The sequence below is a fragment of the Chiloscyllium plagiosum genome, unplaced genomic scaffold, assembly GCF_037043375.1.
Source record: "Chiloscyllium plagiosum isolate Xiang-an unplaced genomic scaffold, Cpla_swu_hap1 HiC_scaffold_12, whole genome shotgun sequence".
Taxonomy (NCBI): Eukaryota; Metazoa; Chordata; class Chondrichthyes; order Orectolobiformes; family Hemiscylliidae; genus Chiloscyllium; species Chiloscyllium plagiosum.
The window spans coordinates 85586694-85601164 of record NW_028270150.1 but is presented as its reverse complement, the minus strand read 5'-3'; the positions used below and the strand labels follow the sequence as shown (position 1 = coordinate 85601164).

General features: G+C 40.2%; 1 protein-coding gene across 1 annotated transcript in view; it reads right to left on the bottom strand.

Annotated features, from left to right (window-relative positions):
• LOC122554966 (integrator complex subunit 6-like) overlaps positions 1-14471 on the bottom strand; it is a 96265-nt gene that overhangs the window by 6040 nt on the left and 75754 nt on the right. The window contains exons 14-16 of the mRNA XM_043700434.2: positions 12894-13116; positions 9736-10107; positions 1623-1716 (exon numbers count right to left, since the gene is read on the bottom strand). Of these exons, the coding sequence (XP_043556369.2) occupies positions 1623-1716; positions 9736-10107; positions 12894-13116 (689 nt within the window). The remainder of the gene's footprint in view (positions 1-1622; positions 1717-9735; positions 10108-12893; positions 13117-14471) is intronic.

The following is a 14471-nucleotide window of genomic DNA, read 5'->3' as shown; positions in this document are numbered from 1 at the left end:
CTTAAGGCAGCAACAGAACTTAAATTCAATTTCACTAATTTCAGTTCACACATGTCCTTTAGGGAAGGAAATCTATTATCCAGTTTGGCCTATGTGACTCTCGAGGCCATATGTAGCTGATTGCACTTTGAAATGGCCTACAAAACAACAGCACCATTTCTAAGATAGTAAGTCATGAGCAGTAAATGCTGGCTACATCCTGTTAATGAATGTGAGGAAATAAACGATCATTCAATTCCAAAACTGGAAAGGGATCGTCAGTGGCATTGTAAACATAACTGTTGTAGTAATGGCAACACTGACTGATCTGAAGCAGCTCTAAGGTATTTCTTGGCCAATCTTGCAGCATCCACTCTTTGAAAGCTGCTTTTTTACCAATCCTTACTTGAAAAACAGACCAATCATCGATATGCCCAGCCCAAATCACCGAGTCCAAAAACTAAGAAGATCCAAATCTATCAAGGATTTGCTCGGCTCTTGTCAACTTTGAGGTAGCCTACTAGTAAACACTACCATTCCACAAATTAGAATTGGAGGTCTACTTAGAAGGATGAGAAATTCTGAAGATAGCTACTTCGGTTGAAATCCAGCTGACAGTTGACTGTTCCTTTAATGTTGAGTGGGCTGGAGTCATTTCGTTTGACCCAACTGGGACCTTGGGTTCATGTCACACAACAGGTGATCCCACTGCACTGCACGCACACACTTACAGACCCATACACTCTCACACACAAGCTCTTTCTCATACGCTCACATGTACACTGCCACACACGTGCCCTCTCAGACTTATACCCCTATACCCCTTTACTCATACATACACCCACTCTCTCAGACACTCATAACCCCCTCAGAGGCGCACACAAATGTTTGAGGGATGAATTTATACTTGCAGAATTAAATTTTATTTTGCTCAAAAACTACACGAATCCATGGAAGATTATGTAAGTCACTTTTTTAAAATAGAATCGGTCTGAACAGTGGGGCACAAACAGCCTCACACAGGGCACCTCACACCTTCAATGCATTATCTGAGCCAACATGGCACCTATTGTTAAATATCACTTGAGAATCTAACTTTAAATAAAGTTTTTCAATTTACATATGAAAGAACTGAAACCAACATGTTCATTCTAAAAGATGAGAGACTTAAACAATCCAGGTCTTTTTCAATTTATGATTTCAGTTGCATCCCATTGTAAACTTCTGCTAGAAATCCTGTCTTACCATCTTATACTCTACAACCACCTGATGAAGGAGCAGCGCTCAAAAAGCTAGTGCTTCCAAATAAACCTGCTGGACTGTATCCCAGTGTTGAGAGATTTTTTAAACTTTGAGCCATTTAAAGTCACTTTCTTAAACAGTAGCAGAAAAAAAAATGAGGTTCAAGGGGGAAAAACAACATTTAAAGTTTCAAATGGATTGTAAATAAGAAAACAAAATGGATCAGCCTAAAATTTGAATGGAAGCTTCATTTGGTGAAAACCAAAATGGCCTGACTGAATTGCTACTAATGCATGCTTTTTCAGCTTGGCTGCTTTTGGTTATTTAATCAAGGTTTAACAGGTTTGGAAGTCATTTGGAATCGCAGTGCAATGCCATTTCATCATTAATTAAGGTATTACCTTGCTGCTTCTTTGATGACATTTTGCACAAATACCATCCGGGTTTCCAAACTACCTTGCACCAGTCTTAATAAATAGAAGATATTTTCATAATCTGAAAAGGGGAGACCATAATCAAATTAGCAACATGTAAAAGAAAACATTTATTCCTTCAGAACACAACATAAGCACTATACATTTGGAGCAGGTCATTATTGTGACATATTAGGATGGCCATTGTGAGATTCCCTCTAATTAATCTGACATTTGTTTAAAGTGAATGAAATCATGCTGAGATTCTGACTGAAGATAGAAATTGCAAAGTGGAAGGGGCTTGATTTTTACCATTACCATGATTGATTATGAAGATCAGTTCACTACTTGCACGCCACCATCCAATTGGTGACAGCAAGATGCAAAATTATGAATATTAGAGCAAATCACTTCAGTAACAGCAAAATGTTACAGGATACTTGGCCCTTTCAAAAGAGCTTTGTCCATTTCAGATTCCACCAATGAATTGCCCAAACTTTACCTTGGTTTCTTACCTACAAAGTTTATTAAGTATTAGAAAACAAATGGAATTAGTGCTCTCCTTTTCTAAAGCAAACATAGCTGTAACAAAAATGCTGCTTTCTGGAATCATGAAGAGTAGGCCATCCGTATCATATTGAGTTTTAGGCTCCAAAAAAAAAGTCAGCAGGTGCTTAGTCTCTTTGGGAGGCTTGAAAACCACATGAGATTTGCACACGATTTTAAGTCATTACCAATGGTTTAATCATAATGCTGGATATCTTGTAAACCCTCCAAACATCAAAGGGAAGAATATGTTCAAAATAAGCATCGCTGAGTGGCTAGCAGTGCAGCCCCATACAAATCTAATGAGCAGGTGCCACTTGCGTTGGGAGTAACATATTTCAAGAAACTGCTTTTGGAAAGTGGGTTGGGAGAACAATGGATTTGAACAAGCAGTTTCTGCATTAATACCATGTGCTATGCACTGCCTTGTTAATATTTGGATTTTGCAATTTTCCAATTGCAAAAACTGGATTAGCTCAAGGCTGTAAGAAATACTACAGTACAAGATAGGAGTTGTGGTAGGCTGAGACTGAGCAACTGACTATGAATAGGTTTAATCACAAAACCACAGGTTTACCACCACTGCACAACAGATAGCAAATAGTGAATAGTTTCGATTTTACACAGTCGGTTTAAGAAAGCAATCAACTCATCTGAAGAAGAATGATGATGCTGGAAAATACCTACTTATAAATGACCCAGATTGCTTCTTCAGTTGCTTGTGCTCATTCCTGGCCAATGATTACAGTATATATCAAAACTTACAAGCATAATCAAAAGCAGCAAGATTACTCAGTGCCTCATTTCTGTGTATCAAAATGTGCCACCTTTCCTACAAGAATCAGTTTTCAATTAATAACACTTGAAACACTTGACAATTGCAATTTAGCACTTTTCCAAAAAATTGCAAACCCCAAAATAAGGCCCTATTCTAAATCTTCAAATTGTAGTCATTTACCGACCTTGACAGTGATTAGGTTTGGTTTTACACAAACAATAGATTGGCTCATCTGCAGTTCTTTTATTGAACAACTGAACAATATCACCTAAATACTGTTGTGACAACTTAGGCACAAAATCGCCTCTGATTGCACTACACCCAAGAAAGCCTAGACTGCCCAGAGCACACATTCACATGGGAAAAGGAAAGGAATACAGTCTTGGAGCGAACTGCCATTGAAAATTTATTTTCTTCAGCTCTCCAGGTAAATTCATAGCAACTTTGGCAGATCCAATACATACATGCCCAGGATATCTCAAGAGCTTCAGAGTTATAATATGGCCTTCCATATAATCAATAATGACAAACTGCATGGAGTTCTGCCAAATACTTTACTGAAAAAACGGGCTTGGGAGCAGAGAATTCTGCAAATCAATACAATAAAACCTGTTGGTGCAGACTTTGGTCAGATTCCAAACATTATCTTATTCAGAAGAAACCAACATCAAGTGACAATGGGGTGCAAAGGAGGTCATCCTCTACGGTGCAACACTTCCACAAGAAAGGTATGACGGAGAGTCAGAAATATTATAGCGCAAATGCAAAGTACACAATGTCAACCCCTGGCGTTTGTTTCCATTGACTGCAGGAATTTCCTCTCTCCTAGAAAGGGTGCAATTACAGTCTGAGGGGATAGCATGCAAGAATGGACTACTCATTGGATGGGAAAATTCACTGCATGTCGACAAAAAACAAGTGCTGGGAATAGACACTGGTCTGACTTTCAGTAACTGTGCAAATAAAACCTGCACACTCCTTTTACAATTTCGGCAAGATAATCAGTTCCTGGAATTTCGTGTTATGCCTAATCAATAGTCTTGCCCAAGTGTATTCAAATCATACCTTTCAAGCTCAAAAATCTAAAAGCACCAGTCCAAGCTCTGAGCAAAAAAACTGGATCTCCCAATTTAAGATCATAAAAGCTGTTGCAAAAAACTGGGGCAGGGCCTGCACAGTTAATGGCAGGGCCACCTGGGGAGTGTTTTTGAACAGACAGAGTCCAGGTACATAGTTCCTTGAAAGTGGTATCATAGGTAGACAGGGTGCTGAAGTTGGCTTTCGCCACGCTTTGCTTCATTCGTCAAAGCATTAAGCTTGGGAGTTGGGAGTCATGTTGCAGCTGTACAGGACACTGGTGAAGTCATTTTTAGAATACACATACAATTCTGGTCACTCTGCTATAGGAAGATTATTACGTTGGAAACAGTATGGAAAAGATTGATAGGATGTCACCTGGACTGGAAGGTTGGAGTTTAAAGAGAGGCTGAATAGGCTGGGACATTTTTCCTTATAATCCAAGAGGTTGGGGGGGTCACTTATAGGATCATCAACTCGGTGAAGGACGCTCTCTGGATAGTCCGAAACCTGTTGATCTTCCACCTGGAGGAGGTGACCCCGACTGAGTGTTGCAGACTGGCACATTCCAAAGTCCAGGACTACGTGTTGAGGGACACGCTGAAGCTTGGGGCAGCTGCCGCCAAGGCGCGGTGGGGAAAGACCACTGGGTAACATCTGCCTGCTTAGGAAGAAAAGGGGGCCCACCCAGTCACCTGGGCTCTGCTGACGCCTCAGCAGAAGAGCTGGATAGTTAATGTACAGACTTGTATATAGGAAAAATAAATTTCAATGTATGTAAAGCAATGTAATGTGTGCACAAGAATGGTATGACCAACTGTACAGAGATACAAATAATTTTATGAATAAAGTATATTTTTGAAATTAAAAAAAACTGTGAGGGGCATAGATACAGTGAATAGTAAACTTCTTATCTCTAGGGCAGGAGAGTCCAAAACTAGAGAGCATAGGTTGAAGGCGAGATGGGAAAGATTTAAAAGGGACCTGAGGGGCAACCTTTTCACACAGAGGGTGGCGCACATATGGAATGAGCTGCCAGAGGACATGGTAGATGTAGGCACAACATTTAAGAGGCTTTTGGACAGGTACACGAACAGGAAATGTTGAGGGATATGGGCCAAATGCACAAGTCCGACTAGTATAGTTTCAGAAACCTGGCTAGCATCGAGGAGTTGGACCAAAGGGTCTGTTTCCATGCTGTACGACTCTAAGGAGACTGATCCCCTGTCCTTGATCATATTTGCCACAAGAAAGCTTTCTTTGCTTCACTGATACATTCAGTAGTTGGCAGGAAAGAAAATAATTGCTGGATGCAAAAACAAACTCACATCTTACCTAGTCATCACTGCTTTAGTCAACAAGGGTGTAATTCAGCAGTGCTAGGTTAACTTGGCTATTGCTTTTGTTCCTCCTCTTGCTGTCTGGCTGTAGAAAACAACTTTCTGTCATCACTAAATTTCAGACAAGGCAAAGCAAGACCTGACCCCTGCTTAGTCTGGTGATGGAACTTCATAAATTAGAGACCAGAATGCCCAGAGATTGATTTAACTGTCCCTGTTCAATTAAACATTAGAACTGAAATTCAAATTTTATAATTGATTTCAGTGTTCCAGGTTACAGAATTGACAAAAAGCAATTACTACTAAACTATCCAGTGATTCAGAAGAGAAAATGACAATCAAGAAATGAGATAACCAGAGTTCAGAGACAGTATATTTCTGTTAGAGGTAAAAGCTGGCAGATATAGGGAATGCTGAATGACTAGGGAAATTGAGGGTTTGGTTAAGAAAAGAAGGAAGCATATGTCAGGTGTAGACAGAATAGATCGAATGAATCCTTAGAACAGTATAAAGGCAGGAAGAGTCTACTTTAGAGGGAATCAGGAGGGCAAAAAGGGGACATGAGATAGCTTTGGCAAATAGAATTAAGGAGAATCCAAAGGGTTTTACAAATACATTAAGGACAAAAGGGTAATTAGGGAGACAATAGGGCCCCTCAAAGATCAGCAAGGCGGCCTTTGTATGGAGCCGCAGAAAATGGGGAGATACTGAACACGTATTTTGCATCAGTGTTTACTGTGGAAAAGGACATGGAAGATACAGAATGTGGGGAAATACATGGCGACATCTTGAAAAATGTCCATATTACGGTGGAGGAAGTGCTGGATGTCTTGAAACGCAGAAAGGTGGATAAACCCCAGGACCTGATCAGGTGCACCCCAGAACTCTGTGGGAAGCTAGAGAAGTGATTGCTGGGCCTCTTGCTGAGATATTTGTATCAATAGTCACAGGTGAGGTGCCAGAAGACTGGAAGTTGGCTAACATGGTGCCAGTATTTAAGAAAGGTGGTAAGGACAAGCCAAGGAACTATAGACTGGTCAGCCTGATGCAAGTTGTTGGAGGGAATCCTGAAGGACAGGATGTACATGTATTTGGAAAGGTAAGGACTGATTAGGGGTAGTCAACATGGCTTTGTGCGTGGGAAATCATGTCTCACAAACTTGATTGAGTTTTTTGTAGTAGTAACAAAGAGGATTGATGAAGACAGCGGTGGACTTGATCGATACGGTCTTCAGTAAGGCGTTCGACAAGGTTCCCCATGAGAGATTGGTTAGCAAAGGTAGATCTCATAGAAGACAAGGAGAACTAGCCATTTAGATACAGAACTGGCTCAAAAGGTAGAAGACAGACTGTGGTGGTGCAGGGTTGCTTTTCAGCCTGGAGGCCTGTGACCAGTGGTGTGCCCCAAGGATCGGTGCTGGGTCCACTACTTTTCCTCATTTATATAAATGATTTGGATGTGAGCATAAGAGGTATAGTTAGTAAGTTTGCAAATGACACTAAAATTGGAAGTGTAGTGGACAGTGAAGGTGGTTACCTCAGATTACAATGGGAGCTTGATCAGTTGGGCCAATGGGCTGAGGAGTGGCAGATAGAGTTGAATTTAGATAAATGCTGCATTTTGGGAAAGTAAATCTTAGCAGGACTTATACACTTAATGGCAAGGCCCTAGGGAGCGTTGCTCAACAAAGAGACGTTGGAGTGCAGGTACATAGCTCCTTGAAAGTAGAGTTGCAGGTAGATAGGATAGTGAAGGCAGTGTTTGGTATGCTTTCCTTTGTTGGTCAGGAGTTGGGAGGTCATATTGCGGCCGTACAGGACATTGGTTAGGCCACTGCTGGAATATTGTGTGCAATTCTGGTCTCCTTAACATCAGAAGGATGTTGTGAAACATGAAAGGGTTCAGAAAAGATTTACAATGATGTTGCCAGATTTGGAGGATTTGAGCTGTTTGGAGAGATTGAACAGGCTGGGCTGTTTTCCTTGGAGCATCAGAGGCTGCGGGGTGACGTTATCGAGGTTTATAAGACCATGAGGAGCACGGATAGGGTAAATAGACAAGGTCTTTTCCCTGGGGAGTCCAGAACTAGAGGGCATAGGTTTAGAGTGAGAGGGGAAGATCTAAGGGCAATATTTTCACGCAGAGGGTGGTGCGTGTATGGAATGAGCTGTCAGCGGAAGTGGTGGAGGCTGATACAATCACAATATTTAAAAGGCATCTGGATGGGTATATGAATAGGACGGGTTTGGAGGGATATGGGCCGGGTGCTGGCAGGTGGGGCTAGATTTGGTTGCGATCTCTGATCGCATAGATGAGTTGAACCAAAGGGTCTGTTTCCATGCTGTACATCTCTATGACTCGGAGTCGAAGTAACATGTTCAAGTTCACCTGAACGCTCCACTTTTAACTAGCTTAACAGTCAAAAGCACAGTTTCGCACACAAAGATACCGAACAGACCTGCAGAACAGTGCCAAACCAGTCTGCATGTGACGTGCAGTGGAGCAAGTCTGTTTTATATCAAATATCAATGTTGAATTTTGGTCAGATTCACACATCTGGCTTTTAACAAGAAAGTATCAAATGGGAAAAGATTTCTGAGAAGTACGGGGGATCGGATATTAAAATGGTTGCCCATTTCCAGCGTTAAGTAATTGCATTTCAATATAGAGATGATAAACTCCAGAGGTGCTACTAACAAGGACTTGAGAAAAGCTGCTGAAATATAACATGTCAAAACAGGTTATGAAAATCTCATCACCCAGCACCTAGCACCATGAAAGGTAAGCCGTACAGGTGTGAACTGATCAAATTCACTTGTGGAAGAGACAATGGATTTCTGAACTAGTAACAGCTGTTGAAAACAGTCATCTGACCATCCATCCATTTACTTGGCCTTACAATTTGAGCTCTGTCTGCTGACTTTTGAACGGTGTCTCAGTTTGCTGGCTGAAATATATTGTGACTGGAAAGTGCTCAATTTCTGTAACAGCCTTAAGGTAAAAGGGATATTCCAGCCACATTCTGAACAGAGTTGACGACTGAAAACTTTCAAATCCTACAGTCAGGCCAGATGACCAGCTATAACATAAACTGGACTCATTTTTTCATGCCTTCATATTTGACCAGTAACACTCATATCCTTTCCATTTGTAGTCGTGTGAGGATTTTGAGTACATGCTTAGTGTTTCTGAGACTTTGATAAACATTTTCATGTTTCAGGCAGATCTGTTAATAACAATGAAAATAAAGACAGACTAAGAAAACATGTCCTGCTATTGCTCACAAACAGCATGCAAACAGGTAAGCCCCTACACTGGATTAGCAAATTCTAAAACTTCTCAGCTACAATCAAAGAGGAGAAAGGAGAGGGAAGCTATCACACCCTTCCTCACTTTGAGAGGGAAGGAACAGAATCACAGGGAAAAGCTCCACCACATTTCGGATGACCTCCTGATTACTTTTTATTGAGCTACTGCTTAAGATATCTTTTTTGGCAACTTAAGTCAGAAAATACCTCTTAAGGAACTCGACTTGTGTACACCATCGACAAAATGCAATAAAGTAATTCACCAAGCTCCTCCAAAAGCACCTTTTAAACCCAAGACTACTCCCACCTTGGAGGACAAAGGGCAGCTGATCACAGAAACAGGCCATTTGGCCCAACAAGTCCAAACCGAACATTTGAAGAGCATCCCACCCTAACTTATTGTCACACACAGGATAGCAACCACTTCAAAGTATCTTGCCAAGACCCACACTATCTTAATTTGGTACAGTAGTACCATTCTTTCACTGTTACAGGGTCAATACCCTGGAATTTCCTTCCAAATATCACTTGTGGGTATACCTATATTTCATGAATTGCAGCAGTTTAAGATAGCAGTTTAACACCATTTTCTCCAGGGTAATTAAGAATGGATAATCAATGCTTATAGAGCCAGCAATGCTAACATCCCATGAATGAAGAAAGAAATATACTCCCCAGTCAAGCAGTATGTGATTATAATGACTGGGAACAGCAATAATTAGTATTTGTGTCCAAGTAGCTGACAAGAACTAAATGTAAAATCTTGTGTACTTGGAAAGAGTGGAATCTGACTTCCAACACAAGACAGTGACTTTGTATGATTGAATCAGAGTCTTGCCAAGTGGAAGAACACCTCACACGTTGAGCAATATACATTAAGATCCTGAACATCCAAGCCCAACAGCTCTGGAGCAGGAGCACAACATTGCTGAATTTGCCTATTGCTGTCAACAATACTCATTTGGAATAGTTCCAACAAGCAGCAGATTGGCTCAGATACTTATGCCCATAAAGTGGAAAAAAGTACATTTTACCCTTAAAAGATACTTACGTCTGCCTGGCTTGCGAATCTCCTTAAAAATTTGTGCCCTTAGCTCTGTATTAGTTTCCTGTTGTTTTGACCTCATAAGTGTTTTAATGGCATTTGGTGAAGACCTGTTCAAAAGTCCATCCTGACATATCTCACTGTCCTTTGATTGTTCATGGTCAAGTTCAACACTGCCGATACAATTATTGTTGACTACTAAAAGACCACTGTCCATCTCATGATTTACTAGTTCTTTTGTGGACTCCACACAACCAGCTGTTGAATGGATTGGAGATGGTGCTGACTCAAGTCTCTGGGCTGCAATTTCAACTGGAATTGTGTCTGCAATATTGTTTTCAACATAGTCAACACAGACAGCCTGGTTTTCTTCAACCTCTGGAAGAGAGAAATACGATAATATAACTTTCTAATGCACATTTAATAAACATACCTACAAAATGCACTTTTAAACATTACATTACTCATGGTTCTTTCCAAATGTCAGCTTGATTCAGCTTTAGCACTCTCACCATTAAAGGGTTCAAGCCAGGAAAGACTTTTACATAGTCTAAATCATAACGAAATTATGCATGACCAATAGTGCTGCCCTTTGAAAGGCATATTGACAAGAGGTCACATCTGCCTGTTCAGACTTGAGCTTTCAGACATATGTTATTGTCTAAGAGTCAGTAGTTCGCCCAGTATCCTCATCAACATTTGGCCCTCAATCTAACATGACCAGAATACAGTAATTAATCACCTGTTGATTTAAGAATCTTGCTGTGAATGAACAGTTTATGAGCTCTTGTGACACAATGGCAGTGTCTCTGTCTCTGAGCCAAGAGACCCAGTTTCAAATTGCATCTGTGCTGTCGTTGCATAATAAGATCTCATGGCAGGCGGGACTAGATTGGGTTGGGATATCTGGTCGGCATGAACGAGTTGGACCGAAGGATCTGTTTCTGTGCTGAACATCTCTATAATTCTACAACTGGATACTATGTTTGTCAACTGAACCAGAACAACTACACTTGAGGTGATTACATTGTGAAGGTTTTGGAACGCAGACCAAGTGTTATGCATATACAAATTCTCTCAGATCTATACGATAGATATAACCTATCCATAAATATTTCATTTTGCCTTGGGTATGTGCCCATCGATTTCTTTGTTCTAACACATTTGGGATCAGAGATCAGGTTCATTTGAAATAGATGACCTTGTTCTGAACACCTAAGTGTAACAGGCATCCAAGGCAAGGTCAAGTCATTTGATTTAATGAAACTGTGCTTTGTAAACATCTGAGCAATTGGCAATTCTACTTCACTTATATAGAATCAGATTCCTTAGGTCAAGAAATACATAAATGTTTCAGGGTGAATGAAAATTTGGGGACTGTGTTGACCTGTTTTGTTCTGATTAAAGAGTCCATCTGAAACCAGAGAAATAAATAAGAGTGAGTAGTCAAGGAAATCCCCAAACTAGGTTGACTGAGATTGACTGAAATAAGTTGTGTGTGACAGATAGCAGTGTTTTTTCCCCCTATCTCCCAAGCAGGCATGGTAGAGTGGGCCAAATGACCTACCACAGCTCCTAATTCATATGGTGTTCTCTCAGCTATTAACCGAAAGCTCAAGTATCTTGAACAAGGTTTTTGGCCTCTCGGAAGATCATCGGACAATGACCAAAAATCCATTTAGTGACAAGGACACCCATTCTGTCTGGGCCTTTACAAGGTAGGAATGGCACTGTACTGGGATTTGAAGAATCCTTTTCACACACTAATAAAAACAAGAGCTTATCCTCAGACGATTATGCCAAATGGTAGCCCTGTCTTGAGCCTGATAGGAGGCCATCAGTTTCCTAAGTAGCATATGCACAAACTTTAATATGCTTCATCCTCAGATCAAGACAAGAAACTCTGGCAAAAAGAGTCATCACATTTTAAATTTAAATTTAGGTGACCAACAGGTTTAACAGCATGAACACTGTATTCTAAAGTAGCTTAGACAGTCACACAACCAATGTCGCATGGCATTACATGGTCATGAAGTAGTGTACATTTTAAATAGGTGGCCTGGTTTTTTTAAACCATCTTTGTGAACTTAGAAATAATGTTGCATTCCTTTTAGTTACTCCCATGCACTTGTAGAGTGTTTGGTACACCACTCAAGCTGGCATTAAGCTCTTTAACATAATGTAAGCAACTGTCTCCATTTCTGATTAACATTAAGTACATAATTGATTATTCTGATTGTATTGCATAAATCCACCTACAAACTGTAAATGTCCAAGTGACAATCTGCAAACATTAGAGATCACTGACAATTCAGTGCATTGCCACCAGACATTATATGCCTCTAAGTCAGCATGGCAGAGTTAGCGGCCCTAAGATTACAAACAACATAAAAGGCTTTGAGATCAATGAGGAGAAAGCAAATATCCCAGGTTTAATGTTAATCTGTGCTAAACTAGTTGATTTCATAGGCAGAAGGGGTGTAAAGAGTGTTCTCAAAACTCTTGGAATGAGGAAACAAGGGGGTCATTCAGGGTTGAAGCCACAAGTGAAACACTGGGCATGAAAAAATTATAGTCAAACAATTCCGAGTACGATATTACAAGGAAGGCAGAGGTGACAAGCAAAATTACGAAAATGAGCAAAACAGTCTCTAATATACTCAACAAAAGGAACTGTTATGAAATAAGCATCTCGAGTAAGTTACAGATCACAAGCTACTATATAGCTTAGTTGAAAAATGTGTTGCTGGAAAAGCGCAGCAGGTCAGGCAGCATCCCAGGAGCAGGAGAATCGACGTTTTGGGCATTCCTGAAGAAGGGCTTATGCCCGAAACGTCGATTCTCCTGCTCCTGGGATGCTGCCTGACCTGCTGCACTTTTCCAGCAACACATTTTTCAGCTCTGATCTCCAGTATCTGCAGTCCTCACTTTGTCCGACTATATAGCTTAGGCAGACTCATTTCTGTATGTTGCGTTTAGGAACTGAGGATTTAACAAAACTAATCAGTTTTTGCCTTTATTACTTTTAGCAGCAGCAATGTTGTGTCAATCTTTCAACGGTTGCAACAGGCAGTCACAGACATGTCAACTTCCTTCTCCTGAGTAGTATGGCACATCTATAATAAACCAGCAGAGTAGAGCATATGGATTGCATACCACCTTACCCTGAAGAACAGCTACTGGCTTTGTAAGGTCTGGCTGTGGAACTGGTGAAAAAGAAGGGCCCTTTCCTCCAATGTAATTAGTTGCTGTTAGTGGACGCCCTTTTAATAATGGTGACATACACCGACGCCTTTTTGGAATCCCTAACATGCTCTGCTCCATCGGTCGTTTGTTTCTGTTCTGTGGCCCAGACACAAACTCATCTGCTTCATCAATCATCATTCCCTGCAATGCAAAGAACCGCAATCTTTAATGCTCACAAGTAAAAACATTTTGCAATATAGTAATTATCATCATAATGCATTTTGCTAAGTATCAGCAGATACTGACTTCTCCGGTTAAAGCATAAACTCTTCCTTTGAGTGACTTTTACTTTGAAGAAAAAATGTTTTTAAAAATGTTAACCCTGAAGTAGAAGTTATTTTGCAAGGTGCAGATACTGAATTTCATATTAGTGTGGTATTGTAGCTCAACAAAAGTCTCACTGTTAACAAGAAAGATTTTTTTCTAATGAAAGCTGTAAGTTGCTGTTGCTAATCAAAAATGTATTTTTACTTAAAATTAGTTAGTTGTTAAAAACTGAAATACAAATGCAAACAAAATGAATCCAAGAAAGAACCAAGCATTCATTGAAATGCAAGAATACAAAGTGAGTGAATAGCATTACAAGTTCTGTTAAGATTCCTCAGATTAATCCACTGTACAAAAGTATAAATACAGCACAGAGATTATTAAGTAACCTTACAAATAGTCATTTGGCAGGACAGAGCTTGAACACTGCAAAAATGACATTTCATAGCAACATTTTGTCTTACGCTTATCAGGACAATTAACAAAATTTCAAAAACTAACATTTTTATTTCAAGAGGAGAGTACCGGCTGATTGTTGGCAAGTAAATTCTGATTAGTTGAATCTTTGCCATGAAGAATGCACCAATTAATGACAATTGACTGTTATAAATGCCAGGTTTTGTTTACATTTTAAATCAGGTAATTTGACGCTGATCGGGAAGGGAACTATTCTGAAAATTGAACCAATGAATGGTTGTCACCTTTCTTCTTGAGTTTGGCCAGGGTCGGTAAATATTGCTCTTGTATAAGGCTGAGATGAACAGATGCTTGATCAGTAAAGTTATCAAGAAAGGGCAGTAAAATAGACATGAGCAAAGTCAGATCAGCCATAATTTTACTGAATGGCAGAACAGGCTCGAGAAACTGAACAGCCTACTTCTGTCTCCATTTCTTACGGTCTTAAACTCCACAGCTTCATTTTCTCATATTGGTAAATTACATCAGGTAATCAGACTTCGTGCAATATGGAGGCTGTTTTTAGTCCACAGTCTCTTATCTGCCACTTTTAAATCACTGTACATGACAGAGATTTCACAAACTTCTGTGATTGTTTTCCTCCATAAAGTCAAGCAGATTAAGTTAATAGGAACCTCCAATCAATTATCCTCAACAAGGGGAAATGCTTATCAGTTCAAGTGGATCATGCTTGGGAGAAGCTTTTGCCCTCGGAATTTTAACTTGGCACAGGCTTGTTGTTTGTCGGCAGCAAAGGAGAGGTCATTTATTCC